General features: G+C 29.0%; 1 protein-coding gene across 12 annotated transcripts; it reads left to right on the plus strand.

The window, feature by feature from the left end:
- The first annotated feature begins 297 nt into the window (after window positions 1-297).
- On the plus strand, window positions 298-8,252 carry LOC111299750 (UDP-Glycosyltransferase superfamily protein). 12 transcript variants are annotated; one of them, XM_089747721.1, is made up of 17 exons: window positions 298-570; window positions 723-835; window positions 2,888-2,921; window positions 3,246-3,301; window positions 3,384-3,524; window positions 4,824-4,972; window positions 5,064-5,153; window positions 5,252-5,318; window positions 5,399-5,462; window positions 5,556-5,661; window positions 6,138-6,304; window positions 6,383-6,493; window positions 6,577-6,638; window positions 6,761-6,813; window positions 6,928-7,003; window positions 7,483-7,611; window positions 7,898-8,252. In XM_089747721.1, the coding sequence occupies exons 1-17, from the start codon at window positions 564-566 to the stop codon at window positions 7,913-7,915; spliced, it is 1,443 nt and encodes a 480-aa protein (XP_089603847.1). In that variant the 5' UTR covers window positions 298-563; the 3' UTR covers window positions 7,916-8,252. The 12 variants fall into 12 exon arrangements, 11 of the variants coding, with proteins under 11 accessions (XP_089603847.1, XP_022750915.2, XP_022750918.2 ...); XM_022895180.2 differs by having other exon boundaries at window positions 298-505; window positions 5,547-5,661; XM_022895183.2 differs by having other exon boundaries at window positions 298-505; window positions 5,399-5,452; window positions 5,556-5,599.
- Window positions 8,253-13,566: the final 5,314 nt, after the last annotated feature.

The raw sequence follows: 13,566 nt of genomic DNA on the forward strand, positions 1-13,566 counted from the left end.
GGAACTAAATTTTAATTTTTTTGTAAATATATGAATTATTTATATAATTTAACAAATAATTTCAATTACCAAAATTATCACATCAGCAAAAACCAATATCATATCAATAAAATTAAGCTCTATTCATCAAATTAATAATCACATCAATATTTTTAATGATAAAAAATTAATGATTATTTTTAAATTAAAATAATATGAAAATTAAATTTATATATTTGAACTAAATTTTAAATTTTAATAAAGCATGTTAACAACAGTGTCTAATTAGAAAAAGAAAAAAAAAAAAAAAGATGTTACCTTGTGATTTTGGCCTTGAAAATTTGAGATAATTCCAGATAAGCACCGAGCAGTCTTATACGCTTCTTTGTGTTTCCAAGATAATTTCACTTCTTCTTCAAACTAGGGGTCTCGCTGGCTTCTGCAAATTGGATTGTGATTGATTCTCTGGTTTGCGAGATCCAAATTAAAAATCGTGGGCGTTACCAAATTCTTAACTTTGAGTTCGGTATGCCATTGCCATCTCTAATTTCTAGTTATAGTCTTCAAACCTTCAAAATTCAGAGATGACTGGTGTTGTCTACCCTAATAAAAAATTTCAACAATGAATCTGAATCATGCACTCTTTTAGCTTTCGAATTTAATAGTTAAAAGCCGAAAATTAGGAAAATTTAGGAGAGTTTAGCTAACTTTTTGGATTGATGTACTGACTGACGTTTTGCTAGGGCAAAGAGAAGAAGAAAAGATGGCGAAGAGGGGAAGAGCATGCGTGGTGGTTCTCGGAGATCTCGGCCGCAGTCCTCGTATGCAGTATCATGCCCTTTCCCTCGCGCGTCAGGTTTTCCAGCAATTTTCTTTTGTTATCTAGATTTCGCTTTGAATAACTATTATGGGTTTTGTTTCTCTTCCAAAATTTAGGCTTTTTGTGCTTGATTTTGTTGGTTGAAACATTTATATTAAGCAAAATGAAGTTTAGTAAATGCAAAGGAAACAAATTTCACAATTTTCATTCCCAAATCCTTTTATTGTAATCCTTATTGACTTGCAGTATGAATTTATTATGTCATGTAATGATGGGTATTGGCATGAAAGATTGTTGTCATAGTTCTTATGATGAAGAACAACTTGCACTTATCTACAGAAATAAGGTATGGTTTGGTTTTTGCTTTTATTACTTGCCTTTTTCTTCGGAAGCAAAAAAGAAAAAAGTGAGTTTGGATACAAAGGCAAATTAATTTCTTTGAAGAATTAGAAGTTCAAATTTTATTACTCAAAAAAAAAAAAGTTCAAATTTTAAGTTTTTGTTTGTGGACAACAAAGTGCAGCAATTTAGGTTAATATGGAATAATAATTATGTTAGGATTGGTGTTGCATTTTAGGCTTATATTAATTTCAGTTATGATTTTGCTTTCTACCCTTTGCTTTTACTTTATATTAGTAACTTTTCAGGAAGCATATAGCAATTAGAAAATAGCTAAAAGCAAGTGATAAGAAGAATGACCCAATGGATCCTAAGTAATTGGTTTGTTTGGAAGGAGGCTTATACAAATGCTTAGTTGCTTATATGCATGTGTATCAATTCTTCTTGTTCATTAGATTTTGATGGGATGCATATACCCCCCAAACTCTGCATCAGACTACATCTACACTGTTTTGTAAAGTACTTAATTGATCATCATAGGAACAAGGCTCAACAATAATTTACAGAAATGGTAGATGTGGGAATTAGGGTAGTTGCAGGTGCGCAGGCCTTTTTCTGTTTATGACTCTCTACGTACTTTTGTAAAACACTGTTGACTTTCTGTCATTCTTTATGTGACATCATTGTGCTACTATGGTTGCCTTGTGTTCTTAAATTTTCCTTCAATACATGCCTACTCCTTGGTAGATACTTGTGGACCATTACCATAGCTTTTAGAAGGCTTATTTGAAAGAAATATGGTTCTCGGAAAGACTGTCTTCTACAACTTTCAAGCCATCATACTTTTAGTTATTGTATTTGAAGAAAATTTTTTGTAAGGTTAGCTCTTGTAAAATTAGACAACTTCTAAAAGTTCATGGAAAATAATTACTTTATTATTTATTTATTTATTTTTGGGTGCAGCAAAATAAGTACTTACTGATATGCTATTTTTATATGTCCAAATAGGCTTGCTTTCCCTTCCTGTCCCCATGTCTCTTCCCTTGCTTCAAAAGAGGAAAAGTAGTAAACTTGATGTTTTTATAGATTCTTGTCCCGTATAGTCACATGCTTATCTAACCTGTCCTAAGAAAAGTAGAAAAACTGAGAGGAAAAGGGGGAAAATCAAGCATGTTAACCCTCTTGTTTAGGAGGTGCAGTTACGTCTCAAGGCTGGAAGTTCTTGCAAATATGTGTTTAGGACTATTTGGGTTTTGTTTTTGATGTTATGAATCAAATTACAAGAAACCAGGCTGCCAAAAAAAAAAAAATTACAAGAAACTAGTTCAACAATACACTACCTATTCTGACATAGTATAATGAAAAGTTCACTGTTACAACGAAATGCTTAGATCTTTTAGCAGTAATGACAATATTCTTCTGAAATATGTGAGATGCTTTTGCTGCTCTCAAATCTAATAATTCTAGATCACTTGTCAAATATTTTGATAAGTGTTAGCAACTGTACTCCTGGGAACACCATAGATATAAGCATATGATTTTCCTTTATGCTATCTGGTTATTTCTGTCCAGCTCCTCCACCCTATCCAAAAACAAAGAAAAAGGAAACAGTATGTTTGTTATAACCTTGTGAATCATAAGCTGTATAGTCCCATTGTTTATTTTTTGTAAGATGCTCATTCAGAGTTCTCATTCAAAAAAGGAAAAATAAATAAGATGTCGATTCTTCTGATTTCAATTCATTTGCAGGCATCTTTGGAAGTGGACATTGTTGCATATGGAGGTATAAGTTTCTACCTAATGATGAGTTAAACTGGATGCTTTTTTTTTTCTCTGCCATGCAATATGTATTTTAGCAAAATCATTACGAGAGGATTATGTCTCTACTGGTTAACAGTTTTCAATAAGAATAATGCTAGGAAAATTTACCAGCAGAAAAGAAGTTTATATATCCCAAACTATGTACCAGATTTTTGCATTATGCAGTAAATATGAGAGATTATACTGTAGAAATGCTAAATTTAAAGAGAGTATCTTAATAATATACTAGTTGTTTTTGGTCAACAATAAAGATGCCAATTGAATGATGAATTTCAATGTTTTATAGGTTCTGAACCCCACTCTGCTGTTCTAGAGAATGAATCTATTCATATTCACACAATGGTATGACCTGGAGGACTATTTTTGGGCTAAGGTATTATTACAAGACTGTTGTCTATTATTTATTTTTTTTTCTCATTTGCAGATACAATGGCCAAAACACTCTCATAGCTTGCCAAAGATACTTTATCCACTAATGCTCTTACTGAAGCCAATCATTCAGTTTATAATGCTTCTTTGGTTTCTTTGCATCAAAGTTCCTCCTCCTGATGCCTTCATAGTGCAGGTGAGTTTTTAAGTTCCGCTAGAGAGAGCCCAAGTTCTGTTTACTATCTTGTCTGGCACAAACAGTATTAACTGCTATTGAATGTTTTCTTGGCTTTTTCACTAGAATTTGACGTTGAATCCTTTGTATGGAATCTGTCTCTCAAGAGTTTTTTTTATATCCTATCATGATGTATCAAAACTTTTAACTAAAGGTTAACCTCAAATTCACTCTTTTGTTTATTGCTTGAGAGGTGGAGGACAAAAGTTTTCTAAAGCTTGAGTGATTATGGAATGGCAGGCTTATGAGCAATGTTTTTCAATAGATAGATAGATAGATAAAGGAATAGATGAAAGAAGTAGGGGTTATTTTCTCTCTAATTATTTAGTTACCTTTCTTTTCTTTTCCTATTTAAGCCAGAAAAAAGTATTGGATGGGGTGGGTGTTCCGAATGCCTGAATAACATCCTCATCATTTATTAAAAGAACAAGGGACATTGTTTGTACTATATTCTGATTAAGCTTTGTAGTTGTGTTTTTCTAGTGATTCTTCTTTATCAAGCTAGCCATGCTTTTTACATATGGGATTAACTACAGAATTTATCTCACACTTATTACTTCAAAATTTTCTGTCCATTGCTTCCAATTTCAAGCTTTCATATTAACAATGATAAAATATAAGCTCTCCATTTACATTGCTAAGTTCTAGTAGCCGCTCCTTTTGTAATGATATGTAAAGTCAGCTTTTTTTATTTCTTTTTTGAAAAAAAAAAATCATGTGGTACATTCTTATACATGATCCATATTCTTTAAAAAAAAAAAACCATTGTGATTTATCCATAGATGATTATTATAACTTATTCATGAAATACCCGTGCTAATGTCCGCATCATAGAAGGCCTATATGGATAAGTGATGATGAAACCTTACTATCATAATTTTTTTGTCATGTATGGCATCCCATTGGGATTTGGGTTAAGCAATGATAGGTAACTCTCTTATTTCATATAAAGCGACTGCTTTCCTCAAAGATTCTTACCTAAGACCTGTAAGCTGAAAGTCTCAAGTTCTCATGTTAAAATTTTGTAATGGTTGGTCACAGTTGTCATGTCTTTTCTTAAGCACCTTGTTATTATATCTCTAAAAATGTATCAGTATAATATTTTCTGTTAACTGTTTCTTCTCCTTATCACAGGAAAGTTGTTGATGCCTTTTTTCATTAGATACATTTAGCTAGGAATCTTGCCCTTCTTTAAATTTTATGGAATATTACTCTCTTTTTTCCTCATAAAAATTTCTTAATTTTCCTCCATTTATGTAGAATCCTCCTTCCGTTCCAACATTAGTGGCTGTAAAATGGGCAAGTTCTTTGAGACAGTCTGCATTCATCGTTGATTGGCATAATTTTGGATATACCTTACTTGGTTTGTCCCTGGGCAGAAGCAGTCGATTTGTTTCAATATACCATTGGTAAGACACAGTTGCCTTCTAATTTTGTTATTGTGAAGAAGACTTATCTTCAGCTGTACAGTGGATGGATGTGATTTTTAAATCTGCTTAGGCTTGAGAAGCGTTATGGGCAGATGGCAAATGGTTCCCTATGTGTAACAAGGGCAATGCAGCATGAATTAGCTCAAAACTGGGGAATTAAGTAAGATTTTGCTCATGGTTGGTTACTTATTTTAATTTTGCACTATGAAATTTTATGGGAAAATGTCTAACTGCACTCTATTATGATTAAATTTATAGAGCCACAGTTTTATATGATCAGCCTCCTGAGTTTTTCCGTCCAACTTTGCTTGAGGAGAAGCATAAGGTGAGATTTATGTTTTTAAGTTGAGTTCTCATCAAGATTTCTGGTCTAAGTATTATTTTGTAATTGTGTTTCTTTCTTAGTTGTTTTGTAGATTAAATAGATATCTTTGTCACCCTCTTGGTGTTCAAGATTGTGTAAGTGCTGGTTAGTCTAATAAACAATCAACTTTACTTTTGATTGAGCAGCATGGTTAAACAACGCTGTTTGCTGATTTTAACCATCATGCAGAAACTGCAGGGATTGGGAGAGATGACCAAAACGAAACATTATTTACAACCCAGGTTGGTACTAGCATCTTGTTCAAGCCAAACAGGCCTGCTCTTGTTGTAAGCAGTACAAGCTGGTGAGGCCATCCTCTATGAAGGTTCTATTCACGTACTTCTTGGAGCCAATATTTCTACTCTCTCTTTTCTTCTTTATTGTCTCTCTTAATTGCCCGAGCCTTATTAAACTTTTACCTATTAAAAGTGATAATTAGAAGAAGATGCTGATAGTTGTTAGTCTATGGAATATGGAAAATGCTCAAGTTGATCCAGTTTTGTTCTTAATATTGACTTTTTACATGATATCTTTTTTCGAATATGTTTGCTAAATCAATATTGTCTTCTGATAGTAGCTTCTGATTTAGATTATTTCTCTGTTTTGGTTGCTTTAGACTCTAAATAGAAGAAGTTTACCTCCCGTTCTATTTAGAGATGATTTAATTTCAGATGTAAACATTTTCTCCCTTTTATTGAAGGATACATATACTCATTCTGTATGAATAAGATATTGATACAACTGTTAAGTGATTCATTCTAGAGAATAACCTCTTTCCAGGACTCCAGATGAAGATTTTGGGATTCTATTGGAAGCAGCAGTAATGTATGATAGGCGAGTTGCTGCTCTGTTGGATGAAAATGATTCCACTGATGAAGGGTTCCTTTGGAAGGAGATCTCCGGTGGAAAGCAATACTTGTATCCAAGGTTGTTGTTCATCATTACAGGTAATGGTTCTGTTTATCCTAGAAGCAGCATCTTTATGTGGGTCCCTTTTTTCTTAAAATTTTCCAATATTGATTTAGGTAAAGGTCCTGAAAAGGAAAAGTATGAAGAGAAAATAAAGAGGTTAAACCTCAAACGTGTGGCATTTCGTACCATGTGGCTGTCAGCTGAGGATTATCCACTGCTTCTTGGTATGATACTTGTCATCAATTTTCTGTTTTCTTCTTCCTTCTAGCTTCATGTTTAATATCCTTATTCTTGCGTCATTTTACAGGTTCTGCAGATTTAGGTGTTTGCCTGCATACTTCTTCCTCAGGATTAGACCTTCCCATGAAGGTATGTCATTCTTGGTCTCCTATTAAAGCTTTATTATGCAAAAAACAATGTGAAGCAACAAAACCTTTCTCTCACTTCACTGAAACCTTTTGGCCGTAACTGAAACTTGTATTGGCTGGTAGGTGGTGGATATGTTCGGTTGTGGACTTCCTGTATGTGCTGTTTCCTTCTCCTGGTAGACTCTAGTTGCATCTATCTTATCAGTTCATGGTATCATTGGTTAATAATTCGACGTGCTTTAATGCTAAAGTCTCTTTTGTGATTTGCTACTGGTTTGACTTATCTGAAGCATCGATGAACTTGTTAAAGTTGAGAAAAATGGACTGCTCTTTTCATCATCATCAGAGCTAGCTGATGAACTCTTGGTAAGTTTTGTATACTTAACGAGGTCAGTTGGTACTTGTTAGTAAATATGAATGATGCACAATCTCTTCTACAATCTCACCCCATATTTAGAAATTAAGATATTTCTTTGCCTATAAAAAAGAAAGAAAAAAAGAATCCCCTAATATGAAGTTGTCTCTGTCAGCAAAATCCTTCAAAATTCTCTCCATATGTCTTTCTCCCAGCCTTTTGGTGCGTCACCAATAATATTAATGTATTTTCTCCTTGGTGTCCCTCTGACGAATTTACAATGCCTGTACCCTCAAATTCTTTGATTGGAATCTATTGTGTGGAGGTGATCTCATGTTTTCACATGTTTGGCTGTTGAACCTTATTCTAATTAAAACCAGAATGACTAATTCAATAGTTGATTATTGTTTTGTAACATATATTTCTAGAGACTTGCTATGGTGGTTTCTAATTTTCTTGGCTTTTCTATTTTCCTTATCAATGCTGGCAGATGCTCTTCAGGGGCTTTCCAGATGAATGTGATTATCTGAAATCTCTCAAGAATGGTGCTTTGGAAATGGGTTCTTCAGCAAGATGGGACAGTGAGTGGGAAGAACATGCTAAGCCATTGATATCAGGGGTTAGTTGACTCATCCTTAAGCCTTTTTTTCCTAGTTCTCTTGATTTTTAATGCCTGTTAGCTATATTTCTCTACAAACCAATGTCAAATTGAATCAGTATGATCTTTAAGCATCTAATGACAGTTACTAGGTTTTGTTATGCCTGTAATAATGAGTTTTAATCATTTCTCTCCCTTTCCCATGGTGCCAACCTTGCAGTATGCTTTTTAACAAAAGCAAAGGAATTTTTTTAGTTTTATTTATTTATTTTTTTGAATCAATGAACAAATGGATTTCAATATGCAGGTTATATCCAAAACTTGAAATAGCCATAAGTTTCAGCTGTCTCGTGAACGGTTTTAATGATAGCGATCCCAGCCACCTGCCTCATATGTTGGTTTATAATCAATATCAAGGTGGGTTTACTTGACTCCATTTTTCCCATGGATCATTACCATGTTTTTGTTAGAAGGAGACATTGTAGATTATACAGTCCTTATGATTCCAAAACTGACAGTTAATTTTGATTTATGGCAACATACAAATGGTCATATGGTTTGGGTTTCTCATGTTTAAAGGGTTTATGATTTGACTAGTTGGTTCTGCATCTACTCTGAAATGTGCAATGAACACTTTAAATAGATACATAGTTGTTTGTTAATGATTACCCGCTTATCATTTCTGATAGAAATGATCATTCAAGTCAGATTAATACAAAATTGCTTATATATATATATATATATATATATATATCCTATTTGGGTTTGGCAAACACAACAATGTGTTTTGAGTATGGCGAGTTGATATCAATTATGAAACGGTAATTTTTGTATTCTATACGTGTTAAACATGAAATAAACAGATATGAATAGATTAATTGTCAGGTTTAGTTTTGACACATGGTATTGTCTGGATTTTAACTATTTCGTTTCAATATCTACGTGTAGTATAATATGGATAGTTTGATAGGTATAGTGAGCTATAACTTAATAGTCATTAAGGTGCTTCTGGTGAGTGTATGAATATTTAGTTCAAAATTTAGGTGTCCTTTGTAATTATTGTTGTTGTTCTCTTTTTTTCGCTTTCAATTTCTTAAAGAAAAAAAAAAAGAAGCAGTTTTGGTAATATGTTTTTTTTTTTTTTCAAAAAACAGAAAAGCTAAAAAAATATTTTCAAATTTGTTGAAATTAAGAAATTTTTTTACTTTTTGTTTTTGGAAACAATGTCTTCGCTTCTAACATTATTTAGAGGTAGATGAATAGTATGTATTTATCAAATAATTTCTTATAAAAATATATTTCCTCATCCATCTTGATAAGCTTTTCACATGTTAATTTATTATTTGACGAAAATTTGAACTTTGATTTCATTCTATTTTATTTATCATTATAAAAATGTAAAAAGATATAAGAAATTATTTGATAACAAGGGTTAAGAGTCCACGCTCAAAACGTTCTACATTCGAGAGCTCAATTGAACACCATTGTATCAATACAGTTACAGAGATTTCGGTGGCACACTTGAGATGCAAGGCATGATTAAGGTTCGACTTGTAGCTTCTAAAGATACAAGACATTTGAGGGATGATAACACATTTAGTTTCCATCGATTTCCATAGATTGCATTCTCAGATACAATGACCACATAAGGCAGATTGAAGAGAATAGCGGATCGATAGATTGATGCATTTAGCATAAAGCCTACCACCATGCACAATCATAGCATCACTTATATGTGCATTGTGTACAAGTGGTAGTATTTATGCACATCGATCCATAACCCACAATAACTCGACGAGCACTGTCAGTGGTATTTTTAAATTTTACAAATAAAATTAAGAGATTGATTTATATTACATTTTTTAATTAGTTTTTTTTTTTTTTATTTTTCAAGAAAAATTATTTCATTCATTGGAGTTTTTAGATTCCATAAGTGGGATTAGTAAGGTAGCACATTCTCTTAGGATATATTTACAAGTTAAAATTTAAATATGTATTAATCTTTCAATATGGCTTTTAAAATTAAAAAAATTTTACTGGTAATATATCAAATATTAAAATTTTTTAATATATTTTAATGGATATGTGTTACTTTACTAATTTCTAATTGTGCAGTTTAAAAATTTCTTGTAATTTTCATAAAGTAAATAATATTCGAATTTCGTAGTGTAAATAATATTCGTAATTTTAAACATTGAGGTGTATGCTATTTTGATGTTTATATTTTCAAGTCATTTATTAATATCTGTATTCATAAAGTTTTAATGTTTTGGACTCTAGTCCTTTCTCGTTCGTTTGAGCGATAATTCAGGCGTGAAATATGAATTTGAATTATGTGTATCACATGTAGTGTTGTATGGCACTTGCGGAATATTTTATTTTACAAAATAAAAGTATATTTTTGAAATAAAAAAATATATACTTTTAAAAACATTCCTAATATTCTAGAATTATACCACATAAACGTTTGATCCATAGTTTTTAATTGATATTAGTAAATATTTGTTCATAACCGTTTTTAAATTTTTTTTTTTTTGAAGAAAACCTTTTTTAAAATTTTAAATTTACTCGATGAAGGGGCAAAGTAGTATATAGATTTATACCGAAGAGTGTAATGCAATTTGACCCTACTCTTTTTGTCCTTATTGATGCGACAATTTTATTAGATAAACTAAAGGTAAGATGAATCATTTGTGGGAGATTAATTTATTGGTAAATATTGCAATGTTTAAAATTAAACTAAGGAATGCCTTTCAAAAAAATTAAATTAATGAATTAATTTTGTCATATATATAAGGAAGAGCAAAAATGTAGGGTTTAAGAAAATTATTTTTCTTCAAAATTATGATTATTTTTATCCCACTTTAATTGTAATCATTAATCAACTTAATTTTTTTTTGTTAATTCTTAAATTTTGAATTTGTCTTCTCAACTAATTAAATAAGTATGTTGTAGCTAACTTTCCAATTGTAAGTTATTTTATGCTTCTTGCATGCAAAATCAATTCCAAATATATATATTTTTTTATTTATCTAACAAATATCAATTCCAAAACTCATAATAGAAATATAGTACTAACTAATTATTGATATTCATCTTATATATATCCACGCTTCATATATATATATATATATATATATATATATATATATATATATATATATACTAGTTTTAAATTCATACTATGCATGGATTGAGCAATTTATTATTTTTTGTTATATATATTATTATTTATAAAAAATTAACATATTTTATTTAAAAACACTTTTTATAAAAAGCTATATTTTGATGATATTTTTGTTGTTAAAAATATAATTTTAATAATATGAATAGTAAATATATATAATGGTATTTTATAAAACTTAAACCTATGATATATAGATTAAGATTATTAATTTGGTTCATAAATTAATTGGTTATTACTCATCAAACAAATTAAGATTATTAATCATCAAGTAAATTTTGAGAAACTATTTGTTAATCCTCACAACATATATTCCTTAAATTTGTATTTCAGATCATTCATTTATATAAAATTTTCCTTAACCATTTAACCAAAAACCTTTTTATTGAAGAATACATTAGTAACTCTTATATTGCAAAGATAATTTAATCAATAGCAATATGCCTTCCAAAAAGAGGTCACAAACTTGAATTTAAACAAACCATTATAAAATTGTCAACAAAAACGAACCTAACATAAGTGAAAGCAATCAACATATTACATATTCAGTAGATTTATGCAACACAGTCTAATATCATTTTGTTAGAAGTAAAGATGCAAGCAAACATATTATGCATAAAAAAGTTATAAAAATAGTAACTTTTACCATCTATACCAAGGTTGTTAATATCGTACTGGATAATATTTTAATTTTTTAAAAAATATGATATATAAGTACCAGTTATTGCAGTATATTATTTCAAATTTTTTGATTTAATACAAATATATTTATAAAATATGAATGAACTTATACATTATAATATTATTAATAAGTCACAAAATAAATATGCGATATATTCAAATCAAATAAATAAGTTTAAAAACATAAGAAATAATATCATAAATTTTTCATGATATTTTTAAACACTTAATTTGATCATATGATATTTAAATAAGTATTTTTTTCATATAAATATAGATAAAAACAAAGAGATGAAAAAAATTTAATCAAAGTTTTATGATTGTTAAATTTTATAAAAGTAGTATAATTGTTTTCTTGAAAAAAAAAAACTGAAAAATTTATAAATTTTGGTTTGAAAAAATAAATTATAAAATTATAAACTTTGGTTTGAAAAAATAAAGTATAAAAAAAGTTAAAATAAAAAATAAAGAAGCTCAACTTTTAAGGATTATTTTATCAATTAATTTTATTTTTATTATGTTAAAAACAATTAAATAACAAAATATAAGTTAAAAATTACAAAATATATTTCACATTTATGTACTGGTTAAAACATGCTATTCCACTGAAATTCATCGAAATAAGTTGAAACTGACGAAAACAACCGTATTACCCGATATCAAATTTGGTACAAAAAATTATTCTTAGCTGTACCATATTTTGGTATAAAGTACTAGCCAGTATAATTGATACTGAAATGAAATTAACAACTATGATCTATACACCTAAATTCTTAAAATAACTCTAAATATATTTTAAATTTCAAGAATAATAATTAATAGTTGAACAAAAAATAAAAATAGTAATTAGAAAGAAAATGCGTCATTTTAGAACAATTGATTTTCGAGAAAGATTGGGTGATACCCAATTCAATAACCAATTACAAAAATATCAAACCAAACAATTCAAATCTCATATTTACCAAAATATAATATCATAACGCATAACATATTTAAATTTTAATGCAAAATGTATATTCCAAACTTAAAAGAATCTCTTCTCAAAATATTTTTTAAATAAATAATTATATGATTATATTGAAGTATATATATGAAAGATCTTAACACATAAGAAATAGTAATCAAAATAATACGAAAACAAATATAAAGTGATAAAAACTTTAATAGTAGTTGACTTTATTAACTTTTGTGTGTCTAATTCATCTATATACAGCATCATAAAGGGAAAAAAAAAATCTAAGCTACCTTTACTCCATGGCAAAAAGAGTATCATTTCTTGAAATTTTTTTAATGGTGTAATTTATTTCTTAAGCATCTCAAAAAACTCACTTATATAGGATAGGTCTTGAAACTAATTATGGAATGATTTATAACTTTGGAATGATTAACTGATTAAAATAAAATTAAGAATCAAATTAAGAGTAATTTATGCTTGACAATTAGAATATTCAAACATAATGTATGTTTAATGTATTAGGAAGAAATGAAGAGAAAGATTTTGAAAATTAGTGTAATAATGATAAATAAAATTCATTTGATTTGACATATCAAATTTAATTTTAATTAATTTGATCATTTAATAATCATTTTAAAATCAAGATATTAAAACTATATGCATAGCTTAAAAGATGGAGTCTTACAGCCTATAATTTAAAAAATTGGAAAGTTGCATTTTTTTCAATAAATGTAATTTGAGAGTTGAGCAACATAAGAAAACCTTTGAGTGATAGAGATCAAGGAATGATTTAAAGTGAAAACTAAAATGAAAATTGAGCAATCATAAAAGGATATAAAATTAGTGAAAATTTGGAGTTATATATACAAAAAAATTTGTTGTAGGTTAATAAATAAAATAATTTTAAAATGATGAAAGTAAATATTGAAATAATAAATACTGTGAGTATATGATGGTCAAATAATATCCAATTGAAAATTTAGAGTGAAATAATTTATTTCATTAACTTAATAATAAAAAATTAATTAAATATATTTCTTTTCTATATTTATAGAAAGGCTACATCAATTATTCGGTTGGATATCATATTTAATCAAACATGATTATATCAAATAATTGATTAAGTAGTCAACTCTTACATTACATACATATGTAA

The sequence above is a fragment of the Durio zibethinus genome, chromosome 18 (genome assembly GCF_047325235.1).
Source record: "Durio zibethinus cultivar Kanyao isolate XHJ-2024 chromosome 18, ASM4732523v1, whole genome shotgun sequence".
NCBI classification, from domain to species: Eukaryota; Viridiplantae; Streptophyta; class Magnoliopsida; order Malvales; family Malvaceae; genus Durio; species Durio zibethinus.

Coding starts and splice junctions, on each gene's coding strand:
- LOC111299750 (XM_089747720.1), top strand. Junction 2,922..3,245: donor GGACATTGTTGCATATGGAG/GTATAAGTTTCT, acceptor AATGTTTTATAG/GTTCTGAACCCCACTCTGCT. Junction 6,305..6,382: donor GTTGTTGTTCATCATTACAG/GTAATGGTTCTG, acceptor ATATTGATTTAG/GTAAAGGTCCTGAAAAGGAA.